The following is a 22391-nucleotide window of genomic DNA, read 5'->3' on the forward strand; positions in this document are numbered from 1 at the left end:
ATTAGCAGCACGCCAATATAATTCCTATATTCCGGTTTGCATTTAGCTAGTTCCTATCATTTATAGTAGTAAAATTTAAGACAAACTAATCTTAAATTTGAGAAAATTGATGAGTGTTTTATAGGTATTTGAACTTGAAATATTTTTCTTTTTCAAGATAGAACTTGAGGGTTTTCTGAAATCATGCGAGTTTAGAAATTTCTTTTGGCAAAACAAAAGAAAGAGGGATCTTGGTTGAAACATAAACTCACGTAATTCACAATAGAATTCTTCTTAGCCTTCGTTTGTTTATACTGCGCAAAATCTATAAGATGATGTGTCAATTTATACTTGTAACACGTATAATCTAAAATTAAAGCTTCACCCTTTTCTCCATGCAAAATCTGGACCAAAATCTGGGTCTTTGGTTGAAAAATCGATGTTCTCAAATTTGTGTCCCATAATTTTGCTTCGAAGTTCGGTCAAAAACAAAGTAACAAACGAACTCTCAACAATGACGGGCCATGAATGTTAGATTAACTCAACAAATCCATGGGCCCTTCTACTCGTAGTAGTCCAATTGAGAAAACATCTTCCTTGTCAAATACAACTCAACGATCCACATGTGACAGTATGGACCAGGTCCACGTAATAATTACTCATTTGGGTGGCGTCTAGGGCTGGGAAAAGCTCGAATATATATATATATATATATATATATATATATATATATATATATATAGTGCAGCTATGGTGCTTGTAAGTTTTGTACCGTTAGATCTACTCCTTAGATCATTTTCAACCATTAAATTATACTATTCAACCAACCACCCACTCAACCCTAGAGGGCCCACATCATCCTAACCGCATATCTCTTAATTCAATGGCTAAAAATTTACAAGCACCAATAACTTGATACTTTTAAAAGTATCAAGGCTCAATTATATATATATATATATATAATGTATTTTAATTATATATAGGCTTTAATTTAATTTGGACTATTATTGTTTGCCTATAAAATAAACCCAACAAGTACAACCGTGCAATTGAGCCCAACTCTAAATTTACATAACACACTCTCTCTTTCAGACTTTCACTGTTGCACATAACCCTAAAACATGATAACATTCAAATTCTCAAATCCCTAATTTTTTTCCCCTCTCTCTCTCTCTCTCTCGTTCTCCCTCAGACCCTCACCCAGTCAGGCAGTCACCCTAGCTCACATTTCTTGCAATTATTTTGTATTTTGAACTATTGAACATGTTGCATCAAATTGTAGATAATGTTATATAAAAATTAAACTATTGATTATATAATGTCAAGAATTTCAATAGGCTCGTTTAGAGCTCGAGCTCGGCTCGACTCGAAATTAGGCTCGCTCGAACTCGACTCGAATTAATTTCAAGCCGAGCTTGAGCCTAGATTTAGGCTCGAAATTAATTTCAAGCCGAATTTGAGCTGACATAAGCTCGCTCGAGCTCGGCTCGTTTCCACCCCTAGTGGCGTCGATGGGAGATGGATCGCCTTGGGCCGTCTTGATAAATGGGCTGGGCTCCGGTGGTCTCAGCACAACTGCTAGTTGCCTTATCGGGTTCAGGATGAGGATTCGGGTCGACGCTCCCCGAATCCGGCGTCCCGACAGCCCGATTCTCACCCCTCTTAACACTAACGCCTCTTCTTCCTCCCTCCGTCGGTTACGACCATAACAGCGGAGCGGATACATTGATCCGGCCCGTAACCCGCGAGGCGACAAACTAGGGTTTAAGGCTTCGTGCGTAGCGCCGGCTACGGAGAACGTGGGGGAGAGCGGGGAAATACTGCATCAGAAATATTATTTCAAATAATAGAACATAAATAAATTTAGTTCGAATCGAATCACATAAAACCCGAACTTTCTTTTTTATATATCTTCTTCTCCATATTTAATTTATTTTTATTTGCTTCTTCGGAGCGAGATGGGGGACGTCGGGGAGAAGCTCAAGGGGTATACGATAATCAAGGAAGGGGAAGCGGAGATCCTCATGCATTCGAGCAACAGCGTCTTCTTCAACAAGGCCCAGGTGAATTATTTGCAACTTTTTTCCCATTAATTAATGGCTTGTGTAGTGGTGTTTTGATGATTAATCGATCTATTTTTGTGTAATCCACAACTGTTTGATGCTCTAACTTTAGCTTATTGCTAAAGATTGCGTTCTTTTGCTTACTCTCTTTTGGATTTATTGGCTTCGGAGTGGTTTAGTGTGGATTTTAGAGTCATTTAAATAAGCAAGGTGGAGATTTTTGCTGAATTTTAGAGAGCTTATGATTGCAGTGATTAAAATACGAATAAAATGTTAGCTTAATATTCGACGGGTTTGCGAGAAATAAAGCTGCGATCGTGCATTTCATTCATCATTTTAGAGTTGTTCTTGCTGGTAGATTTGGTCGTTCTGATACCATCCGCAGTTTTTTGGTTTCCTATTTTGGTTGAAACTGCATTCCTTAATTTTGTGCAATGCTTCTAAGGATCATATTGACAACAAAGTAGATGCTTCACTGATATCTAAATTGTCAAATTTTCTATAACACCCTGGTTAGATTTTGCTAGCATGTCCCACCAGATTGGGTCACAATGATTACTATAACTGTTAAGATGAATAAGTCGAGTAACTAAAACGGTATATTTAAAAGGGTGAAAGCAGTACGCACTTCCTAAGTTCAGCTTCATTGTGTCATTTCTATTGACTGTAGTGGTAATTTTTCTGTTGCAATGTCTATCCTTTCTTCCAACTTTTACCGATATAAAGTTTTCTAGTGTTGTTTCGCTTCCAATTGTACTATAAAAGATTTCCACGTCTATTTGCCGCCTACTATATCACAGCAGATTTTACTGAAAGCAAGCGTTTGTTATTAGGTTAACAACAGAGACATGTCCATTGCGGTTCTAAGGACATTTATTGACAAGCGCAAGGAAGAACATGCAGCAATGTTGAACAAAAAGGGAAAATCGGAGCAAAAGGTTCTTGAATGCACTCTTGGAACTGAAGCGGAGGCAACAACCTTCCAATCTCAGAAAACAAACGGAGATTGTGAGATGCACCTAAACCAATCTATAGATGAAGCAGACGAAACAGTGAAAGAACCAACAATGGCATCATCATGGAAAGGGCCGAGGGAACTCAAGGCACCTAAAGTTCTCGAGGTGAAATAAAAAATGTTGCACGGTCGCTTCTTTTAGTGCATTTTGCAGCAATGGTTTCGATCTTAAGCATATTTATTGCAAGTAAAGAGTTTCTCTACTAAATATGTGTACATGGATATGTTTAATTAATTATAATTTTTATTTCAAACGTTGCAGGCTTTGGCTGCTTCTGGATTAAGAGCTTTGCGGTATGCCCGTGAAGTAGATGGAATTGGACATGTGATTGCTGTAGACAATGACAAAGGTTTTTTCTTCACACTTTTTTTTTTTTTTCCCTTTTTTGCATTCTCCTTTTGCAAAACCCTACGATAGGTTTCAACTATAGGAAATTTCTTTTTGCAGCATCTGTTGAAGCTTGCAGGAGAAACATACAATTTAATGGTTCTGTGGCCTGCTCAAAAGTGGAAGCTCATCTTGCTGATGCGCGAGTTCACATGCTCACCCATCCAAAAGAATTCGATGTGGTATAAACTTGTTTGTATTTTATAGCTGATATAAGTGTTTATATATGTACTCTAGATTTGTGATGATTGTTTGTCACTTTGCAAGCATATTGACCTTGACGATTTAGTGTTTGGAAGATGGTGGATAACATCTTTTGATTTGCGATGAATCTTCCGCATAGAAAAGACTTAATTTTATTGTTGTTTGCAATTATGCATAAGCGCATACACATTTTAATATCTTAATATACTGGAGTTGTTTATACATTTTTATACATTTGCAGGTCGATCTTGATCCTTATGGATCACCTTCTGTGTTCCTGGACTCAGCTGTGCAATCAGTTGCCGATGGTGGCATTTTAATGTGTACAGCTACTGATATGGCAGTTCTCTGTGGAGGCAACGGGGAGGTCTGCTATTCCAAGTGAGTTTTTCAATTTCTTTTGAAACAGAGAAATGGTGTTGTTGGATGCATTTTATGACCGTTATTTTTCAATGCAGATATGGTTCCTACCCTGTTAAGGGCAAGTATTGTCATGAAATGGCTTTGAGAATCCTCCTTGCCAGCATCGAGGTAGTTCATAACCATGTCTATTTTATAGTCGATTCATTTATTGCATGCCAAATTTAGAAAGATGAAATATCTTGTTCATTTCTCTGATGCAGAGCCATGCAAATCGGTATAAGCGTTATATCGTCCCCATTCTTTCTGTACATATGGATTTCTACATCCGAGTTTTTGTGCGGATATACACGTACATTCGCTTTACTCACTTTCCTGGTCTTGTAGATTAAACTATTCATTTTGTGTAGAAACTATATTTTACTCACTGTTCTCTTTCTTATGGCCTCTAGCTTAGTAAGATGCACATACAAAAACTTATGGCCTCTAGCTTAGTAAAATTTGTATAATTCTGTATGTTGCACGCTAATTGTTGAATTCTTTGCAGCTCTGCAAGTGAAATAAAGAACACTCCTCTAAAACTCTCATATGTATATCAATGTGTCGGTTGTGATTCTTTTCATCTCCAAAGCCTTGGAAGGATTGTTTCTAAGGTAGTCTTCTCACTATAGTGATTCATCTTCCATGTATGTCAATTTCTTAGGATATCTGTAAGACTATAAAGTTAGTATAGTGTCCACTGAAATGTCTTGATTTCTTTGTTTTTTATTCATTTGTGAAGAATAATAGTGTGAAATCTGCTCCTGGTTTTGGTCCTGTTGTTCCTCAAGAGTGCACTCACTGTGGGAAGAAATTCAACATGGGGGGTCCAATCTGGTCAGCTCCCATCCACGACCAAGAATGGGTGCTTTCCATGTTAGCAAATGTCAAAGCTATGAAAGAAAAATATCCTGCATACGACAAGATAACTTCTGTTCTGACAACGATATCAGAGGTATCGTCGTTATTGGCATTCATCAGGGATAACTCCATGGATTGTCCTGTTTTTTTCGTCAACATATTTACATATCTACCCTGCAAAATTATCTATCTACATATGTACCCTATATGCCATTTAAAAGCTTAATTTCTTACATCTATACCTTTTATTCCTACGAAGAATATATCTAGATAGATGATTTGTGGGGGTATATATGTAAACACCGTCTTTTTTCCCTGCAAAAAAAAAGCATAATAATGTAAAGTGTCCTGAGCGACTGGTAGCAAACTGTCTTATAAATGGTTATGCTTTTCTTATTTTTTGATTGCTAGGCAAAATTGAAAAAGCAATTATCAGAACCATTTATTCATTTTGCCTTTCTCTTTTTTTCCAACTGAAATTTTTATGATCTTGACATGGTACTCTATTGACTTGCAGGAGTTACATGATGTCCCTCTCTTCGTCAGTCTCCACAACTTATGTGCGACTCTGAAATGTACATCCCCTTCTGCAGTTATGTTTCGCTCTGCCGTGATAAATGCCGGTTATCGCATCTCGGGCAGCCATGTGAATCCACTCGGTCTCAAATCTGATGCTCCCATGGATGTCATTTGGGACATCATGCGCTGCTGGGTACTTTCAAATCTTATCCTCTTTTCCTTTCCAATTTTAGGACCTTTTTGATTATCGTGTTGCTGGGAATCAGTTAAACTATTGTAGTTTGTAGACAAAATCTTCATCTGTTTATATTTTCTGATTTAACTGGCGGATAGCAGTATAATGTGATTTGATTTTCTCTCATTAATCTCGTATCCTTTACTATAGGTTAAGAGTCATCCGATTAGAGCACAGCCACCAGATCATTCAGGAACTGTGATCCTCTCGAAGGAACCAAAGCTGCAAGTGTGTTCTGATAGGGAAACCTTCATTATGTTCTATTTGTTCCTGTTTGTTCAAGGTATTATGAAAATTTATTATTTTTTCTTTTGGGGTTTGTGTTTTTTTTACACCATTGCAGGCAAATTTTGCCCGAGTGGTTGCATCTCTGAGCAAAGCCCAAGCCAAGAAGGTGAAGAGATTCCTCCCAAATCCTGAGAGGCACTGGGGCCCGAAGGTCAGGGCCGGGCGCCAGATTACCAGCAAGCACTCCTCTCTCTTGGGCCCACAGATTCTCACTGGCTCTTCTAACAACGAAGTGGAAAACGGAGCAGCGTCGGAGCAAGATGTTAATGATGAACACATCGCAGAGCAAGATGTTAATGATGAGCACATCGCAAAGCGCCAGAAGACTCATGATTTGTCAACCAGCGATCCGTGATTGCCTGATATGCTAGTGGAATGTGGATCATTTGTTGTGCTTTACCTATGCTCTGCTATGTTAGGGACCTTTCTATCGGCAGTGCGTGACATATTATTATCATGCGAAGTTATCTTGTGACGCAGTCTTTGCAGAGCGGCATATTAGCAGACCTCCTGAGATTGCAGGGTTTGTTGGCGGTCGGTTTTTGATCAAGCAATGTTGTCTTAAGCAACCATTTTGTGCAGTAATTTCCCACGAGAAAGATGTAAATTCCTTTCCACGCCTGCAACTGAAATGAAATTGGTGCGTTGCAGTTGGTATGCTGCATGGTTTCTTTTATTTTTTTTCGCCATAAATTAATAAAGTTCTGTAATCTTATTCTCTGAATAGTAAAATACTGAAGCAAGAGCAGTATTTAATTTTTTACCCCCTTAAAATTATTTCAAAAGTTTCTAATTTTATTCCTTGAATAGTACCTTTTAGAGGTCAAAAGAAGCAATTTCCTGCAGAAATTGGACCACTATACTGCTGATTTCGCTTTAGCAATGCTTGCTTATTATTGCTCAAATCAAGAGAAAATGTCATATAACTCCAAGCGCTCCAAGTGCAGCGGCAGAGAAAGTTCATCAAACAGCAACGAAATCAAATGATATATAAATACGCAAAGTACGATCAAAATTTGAACCAATGGTATTTCGTCGCAGTAATAGCGACCACCTGATGAAAATAGACAACAAACAATTTCCATGCATTCTATTTGAAGAAGCACCAAGCTGTAGAGCAGAAAAAATATCATCATATCTTCAGAAAAACACCGGATTAATTTTTCAAGTACAACATCACCCTCTTTATTGTGTCAAATGGTAGTGATGAAAATAGATAACAAACAATTTCCATGCATTCTATTTGAAGAAGCACCAAGCTGTAGAGCAGAAAAAATATCATCATATCTTCAGAAAAACACAGGATTAATTTTTCAAGTACAACATCACCCTCTTTATTGTGTCAAATGGTAGTGATATTCTCCAATCTTTCTGCTTCCTGCTTAATGGCCTTCCTCTCCCTGCCTCTGCTCTGTTCTCCTTGACATCAGCAAGCTTCCACGCGCAACGGCCCGTCTCGACATCAATTACCTCCAACATGAAAATCCCATCCTTCTGTTGCTGGTGCCTTGAAGTCGGATCTTCTTCCATGTATTGCACTCTCATGGGCATCTCTTTGAAGCGATCCAAGTCTTCCGGAACCTTCAACAGTCGCTCAGCCCCAGGCGATGATACCTGACGAAAATAAAGGAAAAATACTTTGAAATATTTGAAGAGTCGCTCGGTCAATCGACTACAGAATAACTCACAACTCACAGGCGAGGGAAAGTAAATTCAGTTGAATCAGTAGAGATGTATAGATGTAGACATAAAAACGGTAGTAAAGGGTCATTTTTGTGCTAATTTTACAGGCGGATAACTTGCCTCTATCGCCAAATCCAAAGGAATTTCTCCGCGCTCTACCATCTCATCCAATCTCTGCTTGTAAAGGCTGTTAAATTTCTCGATTTCCTCGATCGCAGGGCACCCAAATCTGTATGAAAATGTGAAAATGGCGCCGACCGTTACAACTGCAAAACGTAACCATATTTCAAATGCTCAAATACAACTGTGGCGGAATTTTGTTAGATTTGGCTGTCCTAGCATATGAATCAAAAGATAGGTTGGCATATCTGGAAGTTAAATACAAGCTTGCAGACCAACCAACAATTACAAGGATAGAGAAGTCCAACCTTACCTTAAATCGCATAAACTTGAGGGGAAAAAAAATATCAACAGATAAAAAGATTTCCAAAATGTCCAGAAGAGAACAGAACCTTACAAGTTGAAGAATTTCACAATAGAAGTCATCAAAATTTACAAGCTATAATATCCGCAGTAGTATAACCAATAGGACAGGGCTCTTGCACAAAAAATTGGAGCACCAAAAGAGATTCAAGCCGATCCTAACACTACACATGAATTTAGATGAGATGGGATTCATCGAATAGCTCCCGTGATCAAGTATACACTAGGACCGACAACGGTAAGCTCAATACCAAGATTACTATTTCTGCAAATCCATCTCAACATACTAAAATACATGTCAAGCACAATTTGGGCATGGTATTGCACCGAAAATCGTACAATACTAGATGAATCAATCACCTTTTTTTATCACCATTACTACGTTTTTGACGAAGAACAAAAGTAATGCGATCCAAATTGCAGTGAAACAATAGGTCTTACTCTTTTGTAAGCTTATCCAGCCGCACGTAGACGTACCCTCGGGGCGAAACCTTGAAAGCAAACATGGCCAAATCGTCATCAAAATGGAGTTGAAGGACCTCGCGAGCTACGGAGAGGGCCTGTTCGCCCCATTCGACGTCGCCGAGTGCAACTCCGCCCCCGTCCCCTCCATCCCCAATCTAGTATCATCAGCGTGTAAAAAAGACACCTTGCGAGCACAATCAAAGAGATGTGAAAAAAAAGAAAAAGAAAAAGGGAATCGAACATCCTTAAACTAGATTCACCCACCGCAGGCTCCGCACCTCCCTCTTCTTCTTCTTCTTCTTCCCATTCAGCCATCCACTCCTCCCCTTCAATTTCATCTGCTGACATTTTGATGTTCGGATTGAGAAAAATGAGGGGAAATTAAAAAAAGAAAAAAAAAAAAAAAACAAGAAGGATCTTTCTCCATGCCTGGTCCTCGATCTGGTTCTCTCGTTGTTGTGGAGAAGAATCGGAACGAAGCGGGATGGATGGTGGTAGTAGTAGTAGTAGTAGTAGTAGTAGTAGTAGTAGAGAAGCGAGTTAGTAATGGAGAAGCGCGAGCGTTACAGCAGTAGGAGGAGGTGGGGATGTTCGGAGAGGAAGACGCGAGCGCGGATGAGAGTGCGCGAAAGCAAGCGCGGCCGGGGAGAAGTTCAGAAGCGCGCCGCCTCGCGGCAAGCAGGAAGCACTTCGGCATCGGGCTCAGCTCACGCGGCAGGACCGGAGTACTGGAGAAGGGTCTAGTTTAGTACCACCAACGAAGTCGCTATAAAATTTTTAATAGTTTTTTTATTATAATTAAAAATAAAAAAAGTTTATACTCGATAATAAATTTTATTCATTATTTAATATAATAGTATTTTTATTTATAAAATAATTTATTTTAATTTTTGAAAAAATTAAAGGTGCCGACCGAAAAATTAGACTACTATACTATTAATAGTATTAAACGCTTAGTACTATTAAATTTTCGAGTAAGATAGTAAGATTAAATATATGATTAGTTAAATAGCATGATCTCACAAATGAAAATAGTCAAAGATATAAAATTCGACTGCACCTAGTGTTTGATACTAGCCGGAATCCCAACATAATATCATACACTTTTTAAGTAAATCGATTACTCAAGAAAGATGTGACATACAAGAGACAGAAGTATGATCCCATACCTAGAATGGGTAACATACTACTGTAAATTATTTTTTAAAAATAAAATAAATTAACGTGAATGTTAAGATTTCTCAACAAAAATTAAGAACAATAAATTATAATCTCATGGATCAGAACATTCACTTGGATTCTTGCAACAAAATATACAGCATATCTTTCTATCTGCGTGATGGCCTGTGAACAACAAAACAATGTGTTGTAGGAGCCACTCGAGAAGAGACCTAAAGATTAAGGAAATCCCTATAGCGAGCTTGTTTCTCTTTCAGAAATTTGGAGATGCTAGCAACATCTCCATGGATCACAATTTGCCCTTCTTCCATGTAAATAGCACCATCAGCATATTTAAGTTCTTCTAAGCGATGTGTCACCCATAGTGCAGCAACTTCGCCAGAACCAGCCACGGAGTTCTTCACCGCCTTTATTACACCTATCTGATAAATAATAATCAAAATCTGATCATTCAACTTACAGGTGAAGAATCAAAGCATAGTATATGTTCTTCCAGATTTAATGGCATGAAACTAGCACCTGGTCATATTCATCCAAAAATGTGGTCAGCTCGTCTAGTAATAGCACTTTACATGCTTCGGCTAAGGCACCTGCAATTGCAACTCTTTGTTTCTGACCCCCACTGAGAGTTTGAATTGGCCTCTGTTTGAGACGAACGGATACAAATTATAAAAATTTCAATCTGAAATGTTAACGCAGATTAAAACTGTTCAATGTCGATTACCGACTTGTGAGTAGTCCAACATGCCGACGGCGTCTAAAGCTTTCGATACTCTTGCTTTAACTTCATCTAGTGAAAGCTTGAACTTACCAAGACCAAATGCAACATCTGCTTCCACAGTGGGCATCACCACCTGTGGAATAGTGAAAAGAAGAGAACCGTCGATTAAGCTATATAGTTATCAAGTGGCTTCACAACAGAAAAGAGCATGAACGGCAAGAATGATATGTGAAATATGTTTCAGTTCTGAGTAAAATACAATAAAATAGCAAGTAAAACAAGGTTACAGTAACATTATCAATTCAGCAATTTTGGCACTTCCAAGTCAAGGTTCAGTCAAAAGTGAAGGTCAAAAAGTTTCCAAACTTCCAAAAACTACAGAGACAGATCATGGTTTAGAGTTGAGAACTACTCGTAAGAAGCAGCTAACTTTCATGTAATTCTCTATGGAAGAAATCAAAACAACAAAAGCAGTAATATACGTGAACCAAATAACTGTCGAGTTTGGCCCTATAAGTCAGTTCTAGCCAGGCTTACCCAACTCCTCTAAACAAAACCAATCTTTAGAGCAGTTACAATTGAAACCAAGATGATTTAATTTCTGACTCTAGTTCCAGTGCATTGGCATTTGGCGTTCAGACCATGAGATAATCTATACCTATACCTATACATAAATTCTCATGGCTAAATCCACATGGATGTACCACCTTCATTTCAGGGTGGTGGGACCCACTATTATTTTTTATTTCTTTTATTCTCTTTTATTTTAGTACAACTATTTTCTCTCTCACAACCACCTTTTTCAACCCTCTTTCTCTCTCCTTTTGTTTCCTCCCATCTCTTTTTGTTTTTTATCTCCTGAACCAATAAGGTGTCTCTCCATCTTTCTTTACCTCACTTATAGAGCGGTTATGGACCTCTCAACGTATGATTTTATGTATTCTTTTTTCTCTCCCCTTTTTTGTCGCTCGCCACTCAGAGCCTTCCAGTCCCATTCGCTGCTCCTCATGCGTCCTTAACAAGGACGACTTATGGTGCCGTCACCAGCTGTCCTATTCTTAGGGTTAAAAGGCGGGCGCACGGGCCGCCGCCCGGCACGGCTGCGGGCCGGCGCGTGGCCCGGCACGGCCACTGTAGCATCCGGCCGGCCGGGCCCGGCAGGCACTTAGGGCCGTGCTGGGCCTCACATTTGAGCCGACGCCCGGACCACGGCACGCCCGAAACGGGCCTGGGCCGTGCCGGGCGAGGGAGGCCGTGCGCGCGCACGCACGGCCCGCTTGGGCCTGCCAGCGGGCCAGCACGGCCCGAACCCAGCCCAAGGCAACTTTGCCTTGGGCCTGGGGTTTGCTCTCCTCGGGTGGAGCCAAGCCCTCCACCCGAGGAGAGCTCCTCCCAAGGTCTGCTAGCAGACCTTGGAAGAGTGATTTTGGTCCAATGGACCAAAGCAATTATGGTCCATGGGACCAAAACCCTTCTCAACTTTTTTTTTTCAAAAAAGAATACAAAAATATTATAAATAAATTTAAATATTATTTTTTATAATTATTTTTATAAATTTTAAATTTTTTAATCAAAATCAGTTTTATATAAATATAATTATTGTTTATATTTTTAAATTATATGTACATTTTTTAAAAAAATAAAGGGCCGGCCCGGAGCACGGCCGGTCGCCGGCACGGCCCGTGCCTTCCGGGCCCAGGGGCCGTGCTGGGCCGGATGGTAGGGAGTTCCGGCCCGGCACGGCCCGGCCCGGATTTAGCCACGGGCCGGGCCGGGCCACTCTCCAGCCCGGTTTGGCCCGGAAAATGTGGGCCGTGCCGGCCCGGCACGGCCCACATTACACCCCTACCTATTCTCAGTAATTATGGGATATCTATATTCTTATATTATCTTTTTTTTATAAATTTTTTTTTCAATTATCTATCTGTCGTATCGCGCAAGTTACTTCACTAGTATCACATGAAAGTGATAGACAAAATTAGTGAAAGAAAGAGATGCTTTGTGAGAAAGCCAAACTAAAAGCAATTCGGATATTCAGAGAGCATAAAACTTGATCTTCTTCCGCTAGATAGATTTTCACAGACAATTGGTAACTAAGTTGTTATAGAAAAAGCGGCATTAAAATAAGAAACCTGGTGATCAGGATTCTGAAAGACGAAGCTGCATGGCCTATTTACAAGCACTGTTCCTTCAGTTGGCTCTAGAAGACCTGCCAACACCTAGGAAATCATGAATTCAGTCACAACTAGCAATATAATTAACAGAAGATTGCCACAGGCTAAATATGTTAGACTAGTCAGACTGTCAGCCATTTGTTCGCAAGTAATATCACGTTACCACTCTGTTTGGCCACCCCGATGCCCCCCCAATTCCTATAAATCTAAAGAATTGGACTACTAGTTTTCGTAAATCCGTTGTTTAGTACCATAAGTTATTGAGAATTCAATCCATTCGGAAGGATTTGGTGAGATTTCTTATTAATACAAATGACTTTTTGATAAGCACTCATTTACTCTTAGGGCATGTTTGGTTCATGATTGGAATAGGAATGAGAAATGGAATTGGATTGCTTTGGAATGAAAAATGGAATGAAGAATCATCCAAAAATGTTTGGTTCATTATTGGAATGGAAATCGGAATGAAAATTTAAAATTTTTAAAAGAGAGTTTTGATTAAGAGAGAGGAAAGTGATGATGGGAGAGGAGGTAGGTGTTGATAAAAGAGAATTTTGAATAGTTTACTTTGGAATGAGCCAATCCGGGATTCAAAGCCGGATTGGATCATAAATAGATTTGGTCATTCCCATTCCGGAGTGGAATGGAAATCGGAATCCGATTCCTATAAAACAAACGGCAACTACCGGAATCAATGAATTCCATTCCAATTCCATAGTCTAAAATAGGTGAACCAAACATGCCCTTAATTATACTATATCAATAACCGCAATAACCTCAAATACCCCTTCTCAAATTAGTTATAGTATCTTCTTTTTTTTAAACTATATGTAAGGAATAAGGATCCAGTGCAAAAAGTAATCATAATGAAATGGCTTTCCATTTTTCTACCAAACAACAAAATGAATAAAACTCAATTGAACTCCGATTTAATCCAAACAAGAATTTCATTTCTCAATGAATTCAATTGAATCCTTCTTTCACGGAAAAGCAGATTATCAATAACATTAGGGGGCCGTCCCCGTAGCTGAAATTAAAAAAAAAAAAATAGAAGAACGGATTTGGACCTTGAGAAGGGTGGACTTGCCGCAGCCATTGGGGCCGAGAAGCATCCAGAGCTCGCCGGGAGGGACGCGGAGCGAGCAATCCCTGAGGATGGGGACGAGCGCCCTCCCGCGCTTCGCGTTCACGGCGAAGCTCACGCCGCGCACCTCGATTGCGGCGGCGGCGGCGGCGGCGGAGGAGGAGGAGGCGGCGGCGCGAGCGCGGCGGCTGCAAGCGGCGGCGGCATCATCGGTGAGTCTAGGGTTCGAGCGAAGGTGCGGGAGAAGCGAGAAAGGAGAAGGAGAGGGAGAGGGAGAGGGAGAGTGCATTTTACCTTGAGATTGGTAGTGATTTGGGGGCGTGGATGGGAGGGAAAGGAACGGAAGAGGGAGAAGAGCATGCCAAATGCAGATGCGGTCGCCGCATTGTGTAGTGTGAGAGAGGGAAAGGCGGAGAGAGAATTTTTTTTAAAAATAATTTTGTGAAAAAAATAATTATAAAAATAGTCTTATAAATGCGGTGAATGATTCACCGCATTTATAACTTCTCATTAGGAGTATAAAAAAAATAAAAGGGGTAAACCATTCACCGCTTTTATCATTATAAAAATATAGAAAAAAGTAAAAAAAAATAAAAAAAGCGGTGAATGGTTCATCGCTTTTAAAAGCGGTGAATCATTCACCGCTTTTATAAGACTATATTTATAAATAAAAATTTAATAAATTTACTTTTAGAATAAATGTTTAGGAAAAGACTATTACACTAAAAACCCCGGAGAGATGATAAAAAAGCAGCAACTTATGCAAACAGATAGCAATGCTATATTTTACTACTTTATTTTTTTCACACTTATTTTTATTATATATATATATTTTTTAATATATATATATATATATTTTTGCATTTAATCCGTGAGAATTTATTTTTTTACAAATAACTCCATAAAATTTATATTTACAGGATTGATCCTATTCCTATCAGGCGCTAGCAAGCGCTATATAAGTATGGGATAAATTGAACACTATAAATAATTTATTATGTTTGGACACGATGAATAGTTTACTGTGTTCAACTTAAATTTATACAATTTACAATAAACACGATGGACTATTCACCGTATCCAAACATGGTAAGTGATTCATCTTAAGCCACCAGTCATGCGTGTTGGTGCGGATAGAGCAAATCTTGTAATTATAAATTTTATAAAATTATTTATTTTTTTTTTTTAAGAGGCTAAATGTAAAACAAAGCCTATAAAAAATTAAATACATTATTTAAAATTTTGGATCAGGTGAATATAAACTTTACATTCGACTTTTTTTACTTTCCTTTTGTTTTACCTTAAAGAAATTTTAAAATAAAAGAGCTTACCAACCAAATTTGAAAATTTTAATTTTTAATTTAAGTAAAACTATAAATCATTGGATAGTTTCCGTTGACGGTCAGATTTTATCTTGTACATAAAATTTTTTGCATGACCGCACTATAATATTCTGTAAAATAGTTTTTTGCATGCAAGTTTAGAAAACTAGGAGTTAGATTTGTTTGGTTTTAGAAGCACGGTATTCTTCACGCTATCAAGTTATTTTCGGTGCTATAACTTTTGAATGACGATATACTCTGGTAGATTTGATAATTTAAAGTAGCTAGAAAATAAATTTCATATTTTTTTAATATTATTTACTTAGTAATCGAAATGATCTGAAATTAATAATTTAAATAAAAGATCATAGTAAATTATTTGCAAATTTAACGATATAGAAATATACAAATCATGTGAAATTTTAATAAAAAATTTTATACTATAAAAAATAAGATCAATATTTTTTATTTAAAATTTTAATGTTATATTATTAATTTTTATAATTTTTTTTACTGTCGATTTTGAGCCCTCGATTATTAAGCAAATAATATCAAAAAATTTAAAAATTTAATTTTTAGATATTTTAGATATTTTAGATTAATTTTAAGGGAATAGATTATTGATTTTAAGCTTTCAATATTAAAAATAATTTAATAATATGGAGACCGTATTTTTAAAAGCACGCAATCAGGACTCGAAAACTAGCCCCATTCCTCGCCCTGACTACGGACTACGGTAGACTCCCATGACCCGAATACAAAATCCGAGCCTAAGTATTGGTTCGGATCCAAATATTTGGACCCGATATCTCCTTCCTATAATGTAGATCCGTAGAGTGTTACCCGGAGCGTTTCTCGCAGACATAGAATCAGACACCTCGTCTCGCCTCTCTCTCTCTCTCTCTCTCTCTCTCTCTCTCTCTCTTCCAAAATTCAAATTTCTCGATCGCTTCGTCTTCTCCATCGCTTGCTCGACCCCGCCGTAAATCCCATCATAATTCGTCATCGTTCCCGCGGGATCTTCGTGCTTGATCGATCGATCGTTCCCATGGCGACGGCGACGACGGCGGAGACGGTGACGACGACGACGAAGACAGCGTTGAGCAAGATCGAGAGGGCTCACCAGATGTACCGCGAGGGGAGGCACGAAGAAGCCCTAGGGCTCTACACGGAGGCTCTCGCCATGGCCAAGACCAAGGCGCAGAAGATCGCCCTCCACAGCAATCGCGCCGCGTGTTACCTCAAGCTCCACGATTTCAAGAAGGTTCGCTGATCTCATCCTTTCCCTAATCGATTGTTTCTTGGAATTAATATATTCATTTTTCTGGTATTTTTGGTGAAAATTTTGTTGTCCTGATGCTCGTAGATGTTGCATTAGAAGCTCCTAATTGGTTGTTCTTGGCGTTATTGCTTCAATTTTTTTTCTGGTAGATTTAGTAAACTCTTGTTGTTCTGATACTCGTAAATGTCTGGTTAGAAATTAGCAATTATATGGCCTATAAGATGCTAATTCAGGTGTGATAAGAGATTTGATTCGTTCCTATTTTCATGATTCCGTGATCAAACTTTTCTTATATAAATTGAGAGGGTAGGAACATGAGTTAGAGTAAATCAGAATTTAAGTTCTCTGATTGGATAAGAAAAAAAATTCAAATATCGGTTGTATTTGTAATCGGCTGTTCTTGGCATTAGTTGATTAATTATTTTGTAGATTTGGTAAAAATATTTGTTCTGATATCCATAGCAGCTTCAGAACAAAATGCTGGATAAAGTGTTATAATGATTTGATCTGATGTTTTGGTCATTTCCTGCCTTGATTAGGTTGTTTAGCGATGCCAATTGGACTGTTATTGCCTAAAAACATTGTCGTTTTTAAAAATTTTTATTGTATAATGTGAGTGCAAGAATCAGAGTTGGATGATATCAGAACTTATATTCTTGATTGAAAAAGATAAAAATCAAACCTTAGCATAATTTGTAATTGGTGGTTCCTGGCATATTTTGATTCATTTTTTTGTAGATTTGGTAAAAATTTTGTTGTTATGATAGTCATAGCAATTTCATTGAACTTTAGCAATGAATAGCTGATTCAAATGCTCAATAGTGTTGTAAAGATTTGATTTGATCCGATTTTAATGATTGCCTGCTTAAATTGTTTGGCTATACAATTCTCTTTTGTTTGGGAGAGAGAGAGAGAGAGAGAGAGAGAGAGAGAGAGAGAGAGAGAGAGAGAGAGCAATTTGCTTTCACAATAGGCTCGTAGGTTCTATAAACATTTCAAGGATCACCGACCGACCCTAGAGCAAGTGGCAAAGGGCTTGGTAGTTGGTATCCGAGGTTCCAAGTTTGAATCCTAGTTGATTCACATGTCCAGCTAAGTTTATTTCTAAATGAAATAAACGAAACAGGTAGCGTACTACCTGTCTCTCAAAAAAAAAAACATTTCAAGGATTAGAAAATACAAGAACAAGGGACATGGCATAAGAATATAAATACTCTTCTCAATTGCAGTATTATTGGCAAGCTATAAATTTGAAAAATTGAAAGGATATTTAAATGTGAAAAGAATATAAAACTGGTAATANACACTAAGTAAACTCACTGAATTGATCACATTTTGTTTGATTATATTACCAGTTTTATATTCTTTTCACATTTAAATACTCTTCTCAATTGCAGTATTATTGGCAAGCTATAAATTTGAAAAATTGAAAGGATATTTAAATGTGAAAAGAATATAAAACTGGTAATATAATCAAACAAAATGTGATCAATTCAGTGAGTTTACTTAGTGTTTTTAACTTTGTTTTTTTTCTTTCTGCTTGGTGATTATTGAACTCTGCTGGCAAGGTTAACTGAGAATTCCAAAATTTTAGGCAGCAGAAGAATGTACAGCAGTTCTTGAATTGGACTACGAACACACAGGAGCTTTGATGTTGCGCGCGCAAACGTTGGTTACCCTCAAGGACTACCAATCAGCACTTTTCGATGTGAATAGGCTGATTGAGCTAAATCCATCATCTGAAGTGTATCGGAACCTATATGCGCGATTAAAGACACAGCTCGTATGTTTCTTATTCTTCACTTGTCTAGAGGCTGTTATTTTTTGTCTCTTCATCCAAAACCTACCTATATCAATGCCCTCTTTGTGTGCTACTTATATTTTGGAAATGACTTATTATCAATTGAGCAGCCCAAGTCACGAACTCCAGGAGAGTGATAGTCCAAAAAAGTATTAACTTTACCAAAACTTGTGAACGAGTTTGCAGCATGATTGCTTCATGATAAACAAGAAATTTCACGCTACTAGGATCATTTGTTATAGTGTTAGCAGGTGTCATCCTATAAGTTGTTTAAAATTCTTTCTTCTGAGGAGCAACAATGATCATGTTCGTAAATCAACTTGGGATGAGCACTAGGAGTAATTAATTGAGACAGGCAGGTGTTTCGCTGATTCCATGAGTAAGTTCATCTGTAAGCATAACTTAGCTCCTAGTAGAACTGTAAAATAAGCTTCAGTGTAAAAGATTTTAAGGACATTGGTTTTATACTAGTTGTATCTATTTGGAGCTGATGGTCCAATAGGACGACAAACTGAGGACTTATTTTACTGTTGAACTTTGGATCTCTGGTAACACATCTATGTCACTGCATTCATGATTACTTCCATAATTTAGCATTAAAACAAATTATTTGGAGCTGATGGTCCAATAGGATGGCAAACTATTTGGAGCTGTTGGTCCAATAAGACGACAATCTAAGGACTTTTTTTTACTGGTGAACTTTGGATCTCTGGTAACACATCTATGTCACTGCGTTCATGATTTCTTCCATAATCTAGCATTAAAACAAATTATGGGCATTCATAATGCAGGAACTAACCCATTTTAATGTAACATTAAAATGTGGTAACCTTGTATTACTTCATGTATGTTGTTTATTATTTGCATTAGAAAGTTCTGGTTTTTGTCGATTTGACCTTTATGGTATTTACTTTCTTGGGGGCGGGGGCATAACACAAATTTATTCCCTGAAGTTTGATCTCCATTTCAATTTCATCGTCAAAGTTTCAGTTATGGCAATTTAGTTCCTGAAGCTTGTTCTTCATAATAATTAAGCCATATTAGAGTTTATTTAAAAAAGACACCACATCAGCGCCTTCATTAGACTTCGCTCCGTTAAAATTAAAAATTTTTGTAACAAATTGACATCATGGTCAAACTTCAAGATCAATTATTAAATTGAAACTCTAAGGACTACGTCCGAATCAGAGTCAAACTTCAGGGATCAAATCGTTAAAATTGGGACTTTGAGGATGAAATTGATATTCTGGTAAACTTCTAGGACTAAATTTGTAATTAACCCCTTTTTCCTTCTGAAGTCTCTAGCTCCAATTCCAGAATCTGACGAAGAAATGTTGTATCTCGAGGAAGATAAAGAAGAAGAAGAAGAAGAAGCTGCGTCTTCAAAAGTGAACAAAAACGATGAGTCTTCCATCATTAAATCCGTATCGCCTGTAACTAAGGCTCCTAAGCCTGAATCCTTTACTAATAAAATTCCTGCAAAACCAAAGGCCGACTCTACCATCACTAAATCCGTACCATCTGTTACTCAGGCTCTTAAGCTTGAGTCCTCTACTAATAAAATTCCTGCAAAACCAAATGGTTGGGAGGCAATACCAAAGCCGAAAGGGCACTCAGGGCTTGATTACTCGAGATGGGACAAGGTTGAAGATGATTCTAGTGAAGAGGAAGATGATGATGTAGAAGAGCAGCAACCTCAGTATCGGTTCCGTGTTAGAACTGTTGGTGTGCGGCCCGTGAAGTGAGCTGTATATTAGAGAAGGCTAAATCATCTTCTTTTTTTTTTTCTTTTTTTTGTGTGTGTAAAGTTTATAGAAGATTTACGTTAGGCAAAACCATATAGAGACTTCCTGAACTATACTGTATTTTTGAATGGGTTCCTGAACTATAAAAGCTTTGATTTCAGTACCTAATATTTTATTTAGTTCCTCTACGACAGTGAATACTCCATGAATAATGAGAATATTCTGTCGAAATAGTTAGAAACAACACTAAACTTTGATGGAGAGGTGGTGAAATCAGAAGCGACAAAAAGATTAGGCATGGAATTAAAATTTTTAAAGTTTGGGTTCCCATTTTAAAATGCATTATATACAGGTAGTTTTTGTACACTTTATCACTGTCTTACAAGATCAATTAGCTTTATCACAACCAGAAAAGACCAGCTTGATGATGGGGTCGACCTAACTAGTCGATGGTGATCTTCCCGTTGTTCCTACTTCAGTCGCACTGTATATATACACAGGTACTATGTACATTCCAGTTGTTCTCTTCTTCCCGTTTTCTTATTTTGTTCCTCTTCCTCCTCGTTCTCTTTCGGAGACAATTAATACAGCAGTTTTCATGCTTTCAAATTGCTTGATTGTTAATGCAGGAGTTATTTGGTTTCTGAAGTTTTCAGCTACAATCATGTGGCAGTTCTGAACAAACGGTATGACAATCCGCTTTCTGTCAGTCCTGCGATGTATTAAATTTGATATCATCGAAGTTGTTGCCCATGTACATGTATGTTCTTTGCAATTGGATAATTTGACTTAAACAATGATTATATTTTCCAATTCATAGTAATGGACGTATTGTGCTTGGCTCCTTAGTAGAGCTGTTCCTTTATCCGCCTGTGTGTAGCTTTGAACTTTTTGACAGAGTAGTGCTAATTGCTGCAACATGAGGAATGAATGTGCTAAAGAATCTCCTTCCATTCCTTCCATTTGTTGAACATTGCATCCATTTTCATAAATTCTTGTGTTTTTATATAAGGAATGTTTTTGATAGCTATAAAAATACAATTGATAAGTTAGCACATAAATGCCGCATTTTTATTGGCTTTATTGAAGCTTATGTAGAAATGTTGTTCGGATCAGATTTAGTGTGGGTGTTTTTTTGGGGGGGTAAACAGAGGGAAAAAAAAGGTCCTTTATATTTGTTGAATGTGATAGTAAAGACATGGTTGCTAAGGGGCAAAAATTGTATGGACATAGTGTCCAAATTTGTATTTTTGGTGATGCTCTGAATGGGCGCCACGTGGCTCGCAGGCATCCATCCCACCGCCCCTTTTCCTTCCTCTACTTCTTTCTCTCTCTAACAAAGAATCACATTTTTTTAAGAAAAAAAAGGGACGGTGAGATGGGCGCCTGCGAGCCACGTGGCGCCTATCCGTCCCCAAAAAATGTTAATTTGGACACAATATCCATACAATTTTTGCCCGTTGCTAAGCTCTAGGCTCTACTTATTAGTTATTACTCAGTCCTATCACCATTAGATAGGAAGGGCAATCTTTAGATTTCAGCTGCATTGTTTGTAAAAGGTGTTTGATTTTTATTTCAAGAGAATTTGACTTCACAACTATTTTCAAACAAAAGAATTTTGTCAATTGTATCTTTTTCAGTATTCTCTCAACTTCCTTTTTTCTGTTTAAGTTTTTATACTTGGTTATAGTTAAAAATTTGTATCAAGTTTAATATCTCTATTCGGTATTAACCATTTATTGACTTAATTTTTTTGTTAAAAGATGGCTAAAGTAATTAAATGTGGTGAAATCACCAAAAAATTTGACAAACTTTCTAAAATTGTTTTTGACTAAAATTACTTAATTGCAAAGAAAAAAAATTTGAAGTTTAGGTACATCAAACAAAAAAAGAGGAAAAAAGTTGAAGGGGCCTTTTCAGAATTGTCAATAGTTGAAGGGAACTCTTACACATATTTACCTACTTTTTTTTTTTTTTTGTGGTGCCTATATCCTTCCGACACCTGTCCTTTGAAATTTGATAAAAAAGTTGTAGATTTTTAACAGGGCCCAAAATCCACCTAGTAAGATGAGTCGCGAGCATGTGACAGCTAATAACACCTTTAAACAAAATATAACTAATACCTCAAAGCTACTTTGAAGTTATTTATCTGTTTATTTTCTTTACTATATCTAAATGATGGTGAGAGTCAATGCCCCCAAATACCTCTTCCCCAAAACTACACATGATTGATATAGTAACAATAATTAGTAATTCTCCACTGTTACATTATTATTATTATTGTTGTCATTATTATTATTATTATTATTATTATTATTATTATTATTAAGGGTAAGCCGACATGCCGCCCCGTTAACCAAAGGACATGCAGAGCCAGATCTTGGGCATGAGATTACCATGTCTAAGTCACATGGAAAGATTCTAGCTAGATCTTTCGCCAGGTTGGTGTATCATTTATGTAAACGTTCATTGTACGTTCCACATTTATTAGGCTCAATATC

General features: G+C 37.6%; 4 protein-coding genes across 9 annotated transcripts; 2 read left to right on the forward strand and 2 right to left on the reverse strand.

The window, feature by feature from the left end:
* LOC109713155 (probable tRNA (guanine(26)-N(2))-dimethyltransferase 1) lies at positions 1656-6725 on the forward strand. The gene is made up of 12 exons (XM_020237135.1): positions 1656-2042; positions 2876-3163; positions 3320-3407; positions 3506-3627; positions 3891-4030; positions 4108-4180; positions 4273-4361; positions 4557-4662; positions 4791-5003; positions 5427-5621; positions 5814-5891; positions 6007-6725. The coding sequence occupies exons 1-12, from the start codon at positions 1938-1940 to the stop codon at positions 6304-6306; spliced, it is 1797 nt and encodes a 598-aa protein (XP_020092724.1). The 5' UTR covers positions 1656-1937; the 3' UTR covers positions 6307-6725.
* On the reverse strand, positions 7063-9331 carry LOC109713517. 3 transcript variants are annotated; one of them, XM_020237645.1, is made up of 5 exons: positions 9150-9331; positions 8847-8923; positions 8559-8737; positions 7755-7863; positions 7063-7565 (listed from the first exon to the last, which is right to left on the reverse strand). In XM_020237645.1, the coding sequence occupies exons 1-5, from the start codon at positions 9277-9279 to the stop codon at positions 7257-7259; spliced, it is 804 nt and encodes a 267-aa protein (XP_020093234.1). In that variant the 5' UTR covers positions 9280-9331; the 3' UTR covers positions 7063-7256. The 3 variants fall into 3 exon arrangements, with proteins under 3 accessions (XP_020093234.1, XP_020093233.1, XP_020093232.1); XM_020237644.1 differs by having other exon boundaries at positions 8847-8920; positions 9012-9331; XM_020237643.1 differs by having other exon boundaries at positions 9012-9331.
* LOC109712404 (ABC transporter I family member 10, chloroplastic) lies at positions 9719-14144 on the reverse strand. 4 transcript variants are annotated; one of them, XM_020235954.1, is made up of 6 exons: positions 14035-14144; positions 13724-13928; positions 12615-12691; positions 10490-10615; positions 10281-10403; positions 9719-10183 (listed from the first exon to the last, which is right to left on the reverse strand). In XM_020235954.1, the coding sequence occupies exons 1-6, from the start codon at positions 14098-14100 to the stop codon at positions 9974-9976; spliced, it is 807 nt and encodes a 268-aa protein (XP_020091543.1). In that variant the 5' UTR covers positions 14101-14144; the 3' UTR covers positions 9719-9973. The 4 variants fall into 4 exon arrangements, with proteins under 4 accessions (XP_020091543.1, XP_020091542.1, XP_020091541.1 ...); XM_020235953.1 differs by having other exon boundaries at positions 12615-12701; XM_020235952.1 differs by having other exon boundaries at positions 12615-12701; positions 13724-14137.
* LOC109713414 (protein unc-45 homolog A) lies at positions 15917-20755 on the forward strand. Its single transcript, XM_020237477.1, has 4 exons — positions 15917-16326; positions 17939-18127; positions 19444-20390; positions 20520-20755. Exons 1-3 carry the CDS (start codon positions 16111-16113, stop codon positions 19888-19890), a joined length of 852 nt encoding a protein of 283 aa, XP_020093066.1. The 5' UTR covers positions 15917-16110; the 3' UTR covers positions 19891-20390; positions 20520-20755.

This window comes from Ananas comosus, linkage group 7 (genome assembly GCF_001540865.1).
Source record: "Ananas comosus cultivar F153 linkage group 7, ASM154086v1, whole genome shotgun sequence".
In the NCBI taxonomy this organism is placed as follows: Eukaryota; Viridiplantae; Streptophyta; class Magnoliopsida; order Poales; family Bromeliaceae; genus Ananas; species Ananas comosus.

What these genes read in the sequence shown, in the direction of transcription:
- LOC109713155 (XM_020237135.1), top strand. Translation starts at nt 1,938, where the DNA reads ATGGGGGACGTCGGGGAGAAGCTCAAGGGGTATACGATAATCAAGGAA. An exon ending in TCTTCTTCAACAAGGCCCAG is followed by an intron (nt 2,043 to 2,875) that starts GTGAATTATTTG and finishes GTTTGTTATTAG; the next exon opens with GTTAACAACAGAGACATGTC. An exon ending in TTGGAAGGATTGTTTCTAAG is followed by an intron (nt 4,663 to 4,790) that starts GTAGTCTTCTCA and finishes TCATTTGTGAAG; the next exon opens with AATAATAGTGTGAAATCTGC.
- LOC109713517 (XM_020237643.1), bottom strand. Translation starts at nt 9,279, where the DNA reads ATGCCGAAGTGCTTCCTGCTTGCCGCGAGGCGGCGCGCTTCTGAACTT. An exon ending in AGAACCAGATCGAGGACCAG is followed by an intron (nt 8,924 to 9,011) that starts GCATGGAGAAAG and finishes TCAAAATGTCAG; the next exon opens with CAGATGAAATTGAAGGGGAG. An exon ending in CTTTGGATTTGGCGATAGAG is followed by an intron (nt 7,566 to 7,754) that starts GCAAGTTATCCG and finishes TATTTTCGTCAG; the next exon opens with GTATCATCGCCTGGGGCTGA.
- LOC109712404 (XM_020235952.1), bottom strand. Translation starts at nt 14,029, where the DNA reads ATGCACTCTCCCTCTCCCTCTCCCTCTCCTTCTCCTTTCTCGCTTCTC. An exon ending in TTCAGAATCCTGATCACCAG is followed by an intron (nt 10,616 to 12,614) that starts GTTTCTTATTTT and finishes ACTATTCCACAG; the next exon opens with GTGGTGATGCCCACTGTGGA. An exon ending in TTTTGGATGAATATGACCAG is followed by an intron (nt 10,184 to 10,280) that starts GTGCTAGTTTCA and finishes ATTATTTATCAG; the next exon opens with ATAGGTGTAATAAAGGCGGT.
- LOC109713414 (XM_020237477.1), top strand. Translation starts at nt 16,111, where the DNA reads ATGGCGACGGCGACGACGGCGGAGACGGTGACGACGACGACGAAGACA. An exon ending in AGCTCCACGATTTCAAGAAG is followed by an intron (nt 16,327 to 17,938) that starts GTTCGCTGATCT and finishes CCAAAATTTTAG; the next exon opens with GCAGCAGAAGAATGTACAGC. An exon ending in CGCGATTAAAGACACAGCTC is followed by an intron (nt 18,128 to 19,443) that starts GTATGTTTCTTA and finishes TTCCTTCTGAAG; the next exon opens with TCTCTAGCTCCAATTCCAGA.